The sequence below is a fragment of the Spermophilus citellus genome (genome assembly GCF_964194105.1).
Source record: "Spermophilus citellus genome assembly, chromosome: X".
Lineage (NCBI taxonomy): Eukaryota > Metazoa > Chordata > Mammalia > Rodentia > Sciuridae > Spermophilus > Spermophilus citellus.
Genome location: NC_138190.1, coordinates 146,345,764 through 146,359,746, shown reverse-complemented (window position 1 = coordinate 146,359,746; position 13,983 = coordinate 146,345,764). Strand labels below are relative to the sequence as shown.

General features: G+C 47.5%; 1 protein-coding gene across 1 annotated transcript; it reads left to right on the top strand.

Moving 5' to 3' along the window:
• Nucleotides 1-1,028: 1,028 nt before the first annotated feature.
• On the top strand, nt 1,029-3,128 carry LOC308639570 (PWWP domain-containing DNA repair factor 3B-like; the record flags this gene model as incomplete). The annotated part of the gene is made up of 1 exon (XM_081277769.1): nt 1,029-3,128. One exon carries the CDS (start codon nt 1,029-1,031, stop codon nt 3,126-3,128), a length of 2,100 nt encoding a protein of 699 aa, XP_081133895.1.
• Nucleotides 3,129-13,983: the final 10,855 nt, after the last annotated feature.

Here is a 13,983-nt window from a genome sequence, read left to right as displayed (position 1 = left end):
TTTCCAGATTAGCATCACAGGGCAACAGGTCGTGGCCATCTGCATTTGGGTGCCCTGGAGTCCCTGGAGGAAGAGTGCAGTTTGGAGGCACGGAGCAGAGTGAAGGTTCTGCAGGTGAGGAGTTGCAGCAGCAGATGTGGGACTGGACCTTCGTGACCCTGGGCAAGCCTCTCCCACAGCCCCCTGTTGCGCCTTGCTGTTCGTTCAGACCCTTGTTTTCACGGTAAGAATCACAGATTTGGTATTGGAAGACAGAAGATGTATACCACGAGACAGCAGTTCAGGCCACAGCTGGAGACCAGTGCCTGAACCAGTGTGTTCTTCCTCACCCTGCTAGGCAGGAAGAATCAGCAGGAGGACCTTCACAAACCCCTGGGTTCCACGTGCAAGCTCTTGAACGTGACATTGCACAAACACCTCCTGCAGGAGGGCAGGGCGGCACAAACCCCTCAGAAAAGAAGAAAATCCGAGGCATTCTCCAGGGGAGAAGCCCCAGGAGCCAAAAAGGCACAGCATGTACAGTTCGAGAAAGGGTCCCCTGGCATGAGACCCACTTCCTCGTGTGCTTGCTCTTTGAGCTGCACAATCCTTACAATTAGGACAAGATGTTGGATTTGCCTTGTTATGGAGCCCCCCTGACACCTCCAGGGTTTCGTCTGTTTTTCCCCAAGTACTTTCCATTTGTAAACCCTTCTGTGAAGGACGCGCTTCTGTGTTTCCTTCTTTCATCCCTCAACAATCTCATAGAGCAGGGTGCTTCTACTTGCACGAGAGGAATTTTCTCTTTTGACACTTTTCTGCTTTTCCTTTTGTGAACTCCAGGTTGCTCCTGTATCACCCACAAAAACAAGCAGTCAGCCCAGCACCTCAGGGAGACTCGGGCAGGAAGAGAGCCACTCAAGCTGCCAGCCCTTTGCAGTCCCTGAGGACTGCACGCAGCCTTAGGACAGAACTGCATTAGCGGTGGTTTTGACAGCCAGGCATCCTGCCCTCCTCCAATCACCTCCTGACCCCCAACTCCAACTGCAATGGACACCCAGTATGTCCTATGCAGTTGGAAAGGCCGCTTGTGGCCAGCCAAGGTTTTGTCCAGATCTTGGACTTTGCCGAAATATAGGAGGAGAAGGGTGCTTTCTCTCCAAGTCCAGATCCTCTCTGAAGACCAAAAATTGAGAGTGAAGGGCAAAGACGCAAGGGCGCTGAACAAGTTGGAAATCGAAGCCCTGGCCACCTCAGCCCGGGCATGGTCCAGGGCCACTGTGCCATCGGGGGAGAAAAGAAGGTACAGAAGAGCCCTTAGAGTGGCGCTGGAGATTCTGACTGAGAAAGCCCACTTGGATCAAGGAAGAAAACCCGAGGAGCCAGGGACCCCTAAGGTGCCTGCAGAGGTACTCCAAAAGCCAGCCAGCTCGCCACCTCGCAGAAAGTATCAGAGGCGCAAAGGGCACTTCTGGACTAAGAAAAGGGGACAACGGGGATCCCTGTGCGTGCGTTCAGAGAAGGGGCACGACCTGCATGGCGAGAATTCCCAGGTGCACACAGCCATCCGCCTGTCTCCAGCTGAAAAGCAAGCAGAGGCATCGCAAGGCACCCACGAGCGTCCAGATTTCCTGCCTCCTAGTGGAGGTGACCGCCAGGAAGAGGGGGCAGAAGAAGCAGGCCCCTTCGCGCGTCCTCCCGCCGTGGGGGAGGATGCCTGTGCTAAAGACGAACAGCCAGCTTGGTCGCCTCCAGCAAGACTCTTTGCAGCTATGCCCAAAGCACAGCACCAAGAGGCGGGGGACACCCGCCCAGAGACCCCGGCTACTTCCCAGGAGAGCACTGCCTTCGCAGAGAATGCAGAGGGCCCAGGCGAGGGTGCCTTGGAAGGGATGGCAGCATCCTCCACCTGCTCTACCCCGAGCCTGCATCGCTCCCTCGGTTTCGCCCACAGGAAAAGGAAGCTCCAGGCGCCAGACCCCAAGAAAGGACTGCGGGGGCGCCCACGCCGTGTGCGCTCTCAGGCGATGAGGGACGCCAGGGCCAGCACCATAAGGGCTGGCGATCGACCAGCGCGAGGAGCCGCAGCAGGGCCTTCCGCGCGCGAGCCCTGCCCTATCAAAAGAGGGACGATGGTCTGGTTCAAGTTTCAGGATCATCCGTTTTGGCCGGCAGTGGTCAAGAGCGTGTGCAAAACCCAGAAGACGGCCCGGGTGCTGTTGATTGAGGCGAACCTGCGCCGGGAACGCAGCGGCATTCGGGTCCCTCTGCACAGGCTGAAGCACCTGGATTGTGAGGAGAAGGAGACACTCCTGAAGAGAGCCAGCAAGGCGTACCGGCAGAGTGTGAACTGGTGCTTGTCGCTCATTGCCCACTACCGAGAGCGGGTGGGTCGGGGCTCTTTCGTGGGCTCCTTCCTGGACTACTACGCGGCCGACGCCAGCTACCCCATGCGCAAAGCCATCCAAGACGGGGACCTGGACGTCAGTTTTCCAAAGGTGAATTATGCCGACCTGGAAGATTCCGAGGAGGAGACCTCGGTGGGCGTGGGCGGCAAGAGGACCTGCAAGAAGCTGCTCCCCGACCGCATGAGGGCCACTCGGGACAGAGCCAACCAGAAGCTGGTGGACTTCATCGTGAAGAAGAAGGGGGCCGACCACCATCTGCTGGACATCGTGAAGGGCAGGAAGCAGTCCCGGTGGCTGACGTCCTTTCTGAGTGAAAGCCGGTACGTGTTCTGCATCGAGACGTACCTGGAGGACGAGGATCAGCTGGATGTCGTCGTCAAGCATCTGCAAGACATCTACGAGCAAACGGACAAGGCCTTGCTCACTCTCATCAGAGGTGACAAAGTGAGATTTCTTCTGGAAGTCCTGCTGCCAGAAGCGATCATTTGTTCAATCGCTGCGCTGGACGGACTCGACTACAAGGGAGCAGAAGAGAAGTACCTGCGAGGGCCACCAGTGCATCCACGGGAGAAGGAACTGTTTGACAAGGACATCTTGAAGCAGATGAGGAAGAGATCCAGGAGAGGCAGAAAGGCGGTCAGGTCTCTTCCCCAGCCCTGCACCTCGGCAGGGGCCTCCTCCTCTCCCCAACCCATCAGGCCGCCAGTCTGTGTGAAAGGAGGCGCCTCACCCCCTCCCTAGGCAGTCCCATATGCTTTGCACCTTGGAGACTTTTGGAAGGTGCACTCTTCATGGTGGATCCATCTCTCCCCTTGGTGGATGCCACCTTCAGCCACATTTCTTGTCCCCAAACCCCTCACCCGCTATTTGGCTCAAATACTGCAACACCCTTTGGGAGACAGAGCTGCTCATATGTTGCTAGAGGAACATAACACTGTTTCTCACCACACTCCTTCCCTTCCCACTTGATATTTTCATACAAGACACACACCAGCAAAGGCCCGGCCTTCAGCTATCTAGCAACACTAACCTGGGAAACCTCATGCGTGTGCTCACACAAACATCCCCTGGATTTTTCATGCGTCCAGGGGACATGTGGATATACATATGCCTTGGGCTCCTTCTTGACATCATCCCCAAACTTTCCCTGCTACACCTATTTGCTTCTTGAAGTCAAAACCAATGACAGAGATGCTTTCTCCTGTGGTATCATCACCTTCTGATACTTCTTCAAAAGCCATTCTGGAAGTCCAGCCGAGCACAGAGTTGCTGGATCACCAGCCCACCATCCTCTGGGCATGGGTGAAATCCTGGCACCCAAGGGCCCTTTTGTCCCGTGGGATCTTGCCTAGGAGCATCGACTTGGTGCATTCATGAAATTCCGCCTCTGGGAGCAGGGAGTGGCCCTTCTTCACAGGCTGAAGAGCAGCGGCTTCCTGAAGCACACAGGCCACAGGCCCCCTCCCATCACTGGCAGTGACTGGATCCTCCTCACATGGCCATCCAGTCCCAGGTTGACCACTTCACAGGCCAGCCACTCCATGGAGTGGATGGGAGAGGAGCCCATCCACAGAGGATGAGTTACAGGACAGCAAGCATTTGCTCTGGATCCCACAGGCCCTCACACAGAGACATTTGTCTCAAGGTGTATCCCCCCAGCAGGCTCCCACCGCAGAAACGCAGACTGGGTCAGTCTTTCCAGGCAGCTGGCACAGTGCCAGTACCGGGACTGCCAAGTTGCAGATGGAAGATAGAAACAGCCTCTGCTCGGCCCTACCTGGCCATCGTCCAAATGTAATTAAACACACACCCTCAAATGATGCATGCAAAACCCACGGATTCTCCTACTAACTTGAAGCAAAACGTCTTTCTGAGAATACACGTGAGAAAAACCAGTTTACTTTGAAAACTTGATTGAATGAAGCATTGAGGGTTGAGGGGATCCTGAGCGGGTGGGTAGCTGTTGGAGGAAGTCCCTTGTTCTCGTGTGTTAGGCTATGCTGTGTGTTCCCATGGCAGGTGCTTTTCTCGACCTTGCAAGGTAGCTCTCTGGATTCACAATCCAACTGTTGTGTCTTTCCCCTTGGACTCCTGCTCCATCACGCTTGAAATTGCACCATGGCTCCGGTGGAGCATCCAAGAAAGCGTATAAGCACACGCACCACGAAATAATATCATGGAAAGTATCATGGTGGCTGTTGTCATTTTGAAGGCTCATTCCAAATAAACATTCATGTTTGTGGTTGACGTTGTGTAACTTTACGTGTCGCCTTCCAAATGGTACGGGTGTCAGGCCTGACCTACCTCTCTTTGGACTCTGCCTGACAGAGAGCAGCCTCCTGGGGCCCCCTGAAGCCCTCACTCATGGTCCTGGGAATCATTTTCAACAGACTGTAGGCCTCGGCACTCTGTGCAGACCCCATTCACCCAGACAGTGCCCTCTAGCTTCTCCACGACCCTGTGTGTCTCTCTCTCTCAGCTGTCTGCTGGGGCCATGTTAGCATCTGGGTTCTACTCTCTCCCTTACTGCCTCATTCATTCCTTCATTTTTCATCAGGAGAGCAAGTGAGCTGTGGCTTAAGGCTCTGCTCTGAAGATAAACTCCAGGTGCCCTAGAAAGGGACGGGAATCTTGCAACCCAGGCGACAATCGCACTTGTGAGGGAACAAGGATATGACACTTTGTCCTGTTAGTGAGAAATGTTGGCCAGCCACATGGGCTGACTCCCTGCATTTGAATCCAGATCCTGCTTTCCCCCCCTATTTTTCAGGTCGGAGGTTTCTGTTGGTTGGGGTGAAGGGAGAGAGGCTGGTCTCTTTTGCATATCATCTACAAGTGGCACCTTTATCCAGGAGAGGCGGCCATGTCTCCCATGAGCTCCTATCTTCCTCCTCTTTGAGGCAGGGTCCCTGCTGGATCTCCATCGCAGGTGGGTTTGTGTGATGCCATAGCCTCACCTGTCACCTATTGTAAACCCTATTTCCAGGAGTCCACTTCTCCTCCAGCTGTAAGGCACGCTGCTGACGGCCAGGTCCTGTGCTAATGGATGTTTGGCATTGCTGCAGAGAGATGGCATGTGCTGGTGCACAGGTCTCCACCTCCACTGGTGAGCTGAAGAGGGAGGAGTAGAGCCCTGAGACCTGGAAAGCTGATGAGCGCAAGAATTTGGAGCACCAGGAACCCCCAAGCTGTCACCCTAGAATCAGCAATCCCCTAATCATTGTGAACTGGGGAGCACCTTTTTTGTCTCTGTAGGCCACAAAGACCGCCTGTAAGGGAGCCACCTCAAAAGACGTTGCTTGTCTTGGGCAGCATCCATCCTGTTAACTGTCCTTGCTGCAGGACCGATGACAAGGGCAAACTCAGAGTAGGTAAGATCACAGCCCATCGCAGCAGGGGAGGGAAGTACAGTTCCTGTGTGGATGGGAGATGCCTTCTCCTCAGATGAACTGCAGGGCCTGGCTAAAATGTTCTCGTGTGAACTGGGAGAAGGCATGTGGGGGTGGATTTGGGGGATGCTAAACCAAGGCATGGTAAAGAATATCATTCAGTGGAGGGGGGGACTTGTTGGCTCACAAGCACAGAGCTGTGGCAGAGTTTCTGTGACCCAGGGAGGCCTATAGGCTGCTTAGGTGGCACTTCAAGACTGCACAACCGTAGCCAGCGAAGTAGATGCCAGCATAGGAATTGGCCTTAGCAATGGGGTTCAATATTAGGGATGATTTTTCATGTGAGTCTAGAGGTCCTGTCAGAGAACTCTTGTGACCTTGGATGTCAGAGCTGCAATGACACTACCAAAACAAGGAATGTCCTGGTGTGGTTGCGCTGGTATCTTTGAGAAGCACCCTGTTGACTCTTTTCTGATAGCAAATAAAATTAGGATGAATTGTCAAAGAGTGGAAAGGTCATACACATTCTTACAAAGTCCCAGTTCATGATAGAATAATGAAACTAATACTCAACATCTCTTGTGGGACCAAAGAGTAGTCATATAGACATCCCTATTCACAATTTACATTAATAGGTAATGTAAGAATGCTGGAGTACTACTGCAGTTTCCCCAGGGATGAATTCCTATTTCTGATTTCTTTTTTTATTTTTTTTTAGTTGTAGGTGGATACAATATCTTTATTTATTTTTTATGTGGTGCTGAGGATTGAACCCAGGACCTCACAAGTGCAAGGCAAGCGCTGTACCACTGAGCTACAATCTCAGCCCCTCTTTCTGATTTCTTAATGCATTGGTTATGAAAGGAATTAGTGGGTCCTAGGTAAGTAGTTTATTAGATGACTATTGATATCTAGAAAATCAGATTGAATAAAGGAAGTTGAAAAACAACATTTTCAACTCTAGGTTTTTATTGCTTCTTGGAATAACACATTAGTACTATAGGTAAATCCTTGTACCCATATTACTAGTCATCTAGAAAGTCTTAAAAATAGAGGTTATTTCTTATGCAAATACTATGTTAACACTAAATATAATCATTGTTACCAATGTGACTATTCTACTATTTGTAATTTGAACAACTGGCTAAATATAGGTAATAGAAAAGTAGATTCTTCTCAACCAAATTCTTGGAATATTAAGTTATTACTAGAAACAGAATCATTCAAGTAGTATTTACATTAGGATAACTAATTTTAATTAGAATCTGTTGGTTCAGGACACTGACCTAAGTAAGAACTCTCTACCAGATCAGAGGTCACATTAGGGAGGTAGGGGGCAGAGGGATCAGCACCAGAGAAGTGTGTGGTGTTCATAGAGGTTGGATCTGTGGGTACTGGCAAGGCACACTAGTGTGACAGACAGAATGACATCCCCTGCTAGGATGTCCACATTCCCATCCCATGAACCCGTGAACATATTACCCCATGTGGTAGAAGTGATTTTTCAGTTATCATTAAGAAATTATCTTGGATTATCCATGTGGAACTATTATTATCACAAAGGTTCTTATAAGAGGAAGGTAGGGGTCAGAGTAATAGTAGGTATTATGATGGAAGCAAAGTCAGAGTGTAATTTGCAAATCCTACACCTTTGACTTAGAAGATATAAAGAGGGGCCGTGAGTCAAGAAATGCAAGTAGTCTCTGGAAACTACAAAAGGCAAGGCAATGGATTCTATCTCCAGAAAGAACACAGCTCTGCTGACACTTTGACTTTAGTCCAGCAAGATCCATGTTAAACTCTGACCTCTAAAACTGTAAGAGAATAAATTTGTGTTATTTAAGCCACTGACCGTGTGGTGACTTGTTATGACAATCCTTCAGAAGCTAATACAGCTAGTAATAGGACAGTCTAGCTAGTAAGAACAGGATGTATTCTGGAAGCTTGAGTACTCATGGTGGGCTTTCAGGGCTAGCAAAGGCTGGGAGGAGTCATAGGGCACTGACATGGAATTGGTCACTGGAGCTAACCAGGACAAGAGTCAAGAAACTGGGTTCTTATTGACCTGGATTTGAATCCAAGTTCCCTCACTTATTAGTCATGTGACTTTGGCAATTTATGATACCATTCTGAACACTGATTTCTTCATCTATGAAATAGGAATGAGAATACCTTCTGAGGCAGAGTCGTTTGGAAAAATAAATGGGAAAATTCCCATATGCTTGGCATAATGTCTGCATGACACATAGATGTGCCTAAGAAAACAGATCAAGATACTTTGGCTTTCAGCAGCAAAAAAGAGAAAGCCCACTTCCCAGTGGTCCCAGAAATATGTAAGGTCTGTTATCTCACATCACATGAGGTCTTGAGGCAGGAGCTCTGGGATTATTGTTGTGGTTGCCCTTTGAGGTCATTAGTAGCCAGGCTCTTTCCGTCTTTCAGTTTGACAACCATTAATGAGCCATGTGTGTCTTTGACTGGCTTCCTTCACAGTGAAGAGGCAACTGCTACAGTCCTTTGTAACATATAGTTGTGAGTAAGGAACAAGAATTCTTCCTCTGGCCCTTCCCCTATGCCTCAAGTCCCCATGCCTAAGCCAATTGTTGGAAAGAGCGATGGGGACCTACCTTCTAAGGCTAAAGATGATCTGAGACTCCCCTGAGAACCATGGCCTTATGAAAAAGTTAGATACTTGGGCAAAATTGGAGTTCTCTGAGGAAGAAAAAGAAGAGATGTTTGGATAGTTTAGCATGTGTACTGCATATAGAAAAAAAAATGGTAAATATTTTTCTCAGAATTAAGAAGGAAAATATGGGGCTGATTGTCTAAGAGGCATAGAGATGTTAACTTGAGTTCCCCTTTTCTTATTTTTCTTCTTGGAAATAGGGTAAGAGCTGAATGAAACAAACCCAAAGGAAAATTTACTAGAGAAACTCCTGCAGAATCAAAAGAGAGAATATCATGCACATTTTTCCCCACATGAAATATCTTTAAGGCTGCATGGGGCAATTGTCACAGTATGTATTCTGATGGTTGTGCAGCAGAATTGCCCTGGGACCTTTTTAAAAGTATATTTCTGAGAGTGGGCCTAGCCCTGAAGATTCTAATTTGGCAGCTTGAGAATGATCCCAGGAATGTGAATTTTTATTAAGCTACTCCAAGTAAGTCTGAAGCACCAGATAAGTTGAGAAGCACTGTCACCTCTTACCAAAACTGACAGATCCAAAGGTAGAGGAACTCCTGTTCTCCTTTCTGTCATTCATTACCCTATAGGCTCTCTCAACATGAAGTATATTAGCAAGTTCTTGAATGTTGGTATCAGTCCCATTTCCCCCAGCTCCCACCTGCAGCCCAGCACAGGCACTTCATTGGCAAACTCTTTCAGGTATCTCTTTAAATTCTGGCAATGAAAAATCTGGTAGGGGGCTAAAGTGAAGCATGAATTCAGAAGGAAAAACATGAGGCATCAGGAGAGACACAGTTGGTAACATGTTATGTTGACACTTGAATATGGAGAAAACGGATTGCCTTCGACACCAAGTAAAAGAGAGATCCAATTTGAAATCAATCACAGAAGAATTTATTCAAAGGGCAAATTTTTAATGGATGTGAAATTTGATCTCTTTGTGTTCAAGTTAATAAGAATAAATGTGGAATAAAAGAAAGTTGATACACCTATTTGACTATTACTTAGATATGGAACAAATATAGAGCAATGAACTTATTACAATCCCCATTTAAGTATTAACTGACTTAAAACTTTGCCATGTAACCAAAGAATTCCAAATATATTTTTTTCTAAAATTTATCAAATGTTTAAAGTTACTAAACAATATGTAACTTTAAACATTTGAAAATTTCTAGACCAGATGACCCCACATGACCTTCTAATATTTTCCTCTTTCTCTCCCCTCTATCCAGAGTTCTCAGCATTCCTTACTGCCCCTTTCACACTACACAACCCTATCCACTGTCAGCATCACTCTAGCTGTATCCCCCCCTTCCAGTGTCTGTCACTTTTGGCCTTTTCTAGAGGCCCAGAAGTAAAAAAAATAACAATAATAATAACACATGAGATCATCATGCTATGAAAATTCACAATTGTGTTTTATGTTAATATTTAAACAATATTTTTAAATACTCAACATTTATACTTAGACCCATCTTTGATTCCAAAGCTCCAATAAGATTTAACCCTGGATTTCCTCTAAATTACAGCAGAGAAAGATAGAGTTGCAATGGTGTCTTACCCCCCACAGTATCCTATTCAATCCTAGGCAAAGAAGAGGACCCCAACATTTCTTAACCACATCCCAGGGTGAGAAGGGATGTTGAATATTCCTTGGTGGTGGTTCATACAAGCAACGGCATCATTGAGCACTCCCACTCATTTATAGGCTCTTTCTCCAGAGTGAATACTCTGCCGCTAAACCAAGGCTGTGGATTCACTGAAGGAATTGCAACATTCATACGACTGTTCTGTGGAATGAGTTTTCTGATGATGCATAAGGGATGAATTTCGGCTGAAGGCCTTCTCACATTGTTTACATGTATAGGGTTTGTCTCCAGTGTGTGTCCTCAGGTGCTTTGTAAGGTGTGAGCTCTGGCTGAAGGCCTTCCCACATTCTTTGCATTTGTGGGGTTTCTCTCCAGTGTAAATTCCCCCATGTTCGATAAGGTGTGCACTTCTGCTAAAGGCTTTTCCACTTTCTACACATTCATAAGGCTTCTCCCCTGTGTGTGTTCTTTGATGGTGAATGAGCCCTGAGGGGCCACTAAAGGCTTTTCCACATTCATCACATCTGTAGGGTTTCTCACCAGTATGGACAAAGAAATGCCTAGAGAGGGACGAGGTGTCTGTGAAGGCCTTGCCACATGCATCACATTTGTAGGGCCTCTCCCTAGTGTGGGTCCTGAGGTGCTGGGTCAGGTGCATGCTTCTGTGGAATGCCTTCCCACACTTGCCACACTCGTAGGGCTTCTCCCCAGTGTGGATGTGCATGTGCTGGGTCAGGTGCATGCTCTTGGTGAAGGCCTTCCCACACTCGTGACACTTGTAGGGCTTCTCGCCCGTATGAGTCCTCAGATGCTGGTTAAGGGATGAGCTCTTGCTGAAGGCCTTCTCACACTCTGAACAGCCATAGGGCTTCTCTCTGGTGTGGATGCGTTGGTGGTCGATGAGAGATGAGCTCTGGGTAAATGCTTTGCCACATTCATTGCACTCATACAGCTTCTCCCCGCTGTGGGTGCGAAGGTGCTCTGTCAGGTGTATGCCCTGGCCAAAGGCTTTGCCACACTCTTTGCACCGGAAGGGCTTCTCTTCGGTGTGAGCTGTCTGGTGGTGGATGAGCAACAAGCTCTGGCTGAAGGCCTTCTCACACTCACTGCACTGAAAAGGCGTTTCCCCCATGTGAAACCTCAGGTGTTTGATCAGGGATGAGCTCTGGCTGAAGGCCTTCCCGCACTTGGGACAGGAGTATGGTTTCTTTCCCGTGTGAATTCTCTTGTCCTGAGAGGCCGCTGAAGCCTTTCCCACAGTCAGGACACTTATAGGGCTTCTCTCCCCTGTGAATCAGCATGTGATGACTGAGGAAAGAGGCATCTGTAAAGGCCTTCCTGCACTCCTGGCACTCATAGGGCCTCTCTCCCGTGTGGGTCCTGCGGTACTGGGTCAGGTGTGTGCTTCTGCGGAAAGTGTTCCCACACTCGCCACACTCGGAGGGCTTCTCCTCGTTGTGGATGCGCATGTGCTGGGTGAGGTGGGTGCTCTTGGTGAAGGTCTTCCCGCACTCGTGGCACTCATAGGGCTTATCGCCTGTGTGGATTCTCTGGTGGTCACTGAGCGAGGAGTTCTGGCTGAAGGCCTTTCCACACTCACTACATTTAAAGGGTTTCTCTCCTGTGTGAGACCTCTGATGCTTTGTAAGTGAAGAGCTCTGGTTGAAGGCCTTCCCACAGTCCTTGCATGTAAAGGGTTTGTCTCTAGTGTTACTTTCCTGAAGGCCAAACAAGGTGGAATGGTCCCAGAAGGAGTTCCCTTGTTGGGTACACTGCCACGGTTTCTTATCCATACAGAAGCCCTGCTGAGTAATCAAGTCTAAATTTGGGCCTAGGCTCCCTACATGTGTGTCACCTGTGCCAAGACTTTTTCATGTAGGGATCCCTGGCTGTGAAACAGGAGCTGACTGGAGGCTGAAGCTTCCTTGGAAATCACTGCATTAACTGGGAATGTCCTCCCTAGAATTTCTCTTGTGCATTATTGCTGTTTGGGAGATCTCTCCAAGTGGCCCTCGGTCCTCCATGCCTCATACAACATAGAGTCCCAGGGACTGTTCCCTGTCATTCTATTTATCAGTGTTCCCTGGAATTAGCCTCCTTCAGAAATGTTCTGCTGGAAAGTTGATTCCTTAGCCTCAGGTCTGGTTCCCCAATCTGAAAGAAAATACAAAACAGGGAGTTCGACCAGCGTCATGTGATAGAAAACCTAGCCCCTAAGGCATTCATGGTGTCAACAACCCTCAGAGTTGGCTCTGCTGTTTCAACACAGGATGAGATGAAGGAGAGATGGACAGGAAAGCAGATAAGCAGGTGACACAAGTGGTGCATGAGAAATGAACACCCAGAAGGGTCTGGAAAGGACAGAGGGAAGCTGGGAAAGAGAGGCACAGGAAAGGTGGCAGAGAAGGATGAAAGATAATGGGGAACAACAGATGATGATCCAAGGGCTCATTCTGGGACTGGAAGACATGACAAAGTCCCTTCTGCATTGTTGTCTCCATATGCTTGGATTATCTAATGGCCTCTTGGAAAGGTACCTTCATTCCATTCCAATCAATCCTGCATATTGTCAGGGTAGAAAACTAAAAATTCAGATGCAGGAGTAGAATTTATATGCCTTATTCTAGTTGATAGTTACCTTTTTCTGACAAAGGAGAATACAGAAGGCAGAAAGATGCTGTGGTTTTGCTGATAAAGATTGTGAACATGGTTCATAATGGTAGAACGGTGATCTCTTTGCAAAGGCTAAAGAGCTCATCTCAGAATTACTTTTGAAATATGTTTTACAGGAGACTCATCAAATTGATGAATAAATTATTTTGAAGGGACTCAAGAAAAAAAAACACACTGATAAGTCAAACACTATGGTAGACAAGATTTGTGACACAGAGAAATACTGTCCAGTTATTTTCAAATGACAAGATAGGATGAGCAGTTCAAGATTAAGTCTCCAGCTGCCTCTATACTAATACATAGAGTAAGGGGACAATGATAAATTGAAATTGTTTACATAAATGGGTTTGACAGAGACTGCACTTTGCTCAGAAGGATTCAGAAACAGATTGTGGCAACAGAATGTAGACCCAAGAGATGTGAAAGTGACAGAAACATCAGAAGAAAGTTGCCAACTTAATTTTGAATTACTAATAGTGGGGAAAGGGAACAAACTTCATAACTGCATACAGTCAAGCCCTCTGCTCCTAACACCAGCTTCGTAGGCCTTCCATGATACTACCCCATACTCCAGCCTCTGAAAGTGAGTTTTGTCTCTTAGGAACTACCAAACCCTATGTAACTCTCTTCTAAGTCACATCACTGCCTATGTAGAAGCTGTGTTAGATTCCAATCTGTAACCCCACAAAATTTAAGCATGTAAAAGTGCTTAATAAATTTTTGAATGAGCAAAAATGTTTTGAGAAACTAATTAAGAGATCTAAAAAGGAAACTGCCGCCTGAGGAATGGGAGAGACTGTAGTATAGAATTCTTACTCTATAGCAGTGAATATCCCCATGAAAATGGGGGCCACATACCTAGGGATTCAGTTTGGCTACACTGGAGGTATTCTTATGAACAATGCTGTAACAAACACGTGTGCAAAGAAAGAAAAGAATAGCACACCAGTAACATTAAATGTGGCATGTGGCTTACTTTCTCTTCCTTGGCCACCACGATATTATTCCCTCCTGGTTTTTTTCCCCACCTCCCCAGCAGCTCCTTTTCAGTCTATTTTGATGGTTTCCCATTAGACCAACCTATACTTCCTCTTACCCTCTGTCTCATGGAGTTGTGTACACAAATACATACACACTGACTTCTCCCAAATTTATCTCTCCATTCTGTCATTGAGCAAAAGACTTATGCAAGTTTTTCTATTTGTATATATAATTAGACATCCCAAACTTAACATGGTCAAAAACAAAAACCTTGG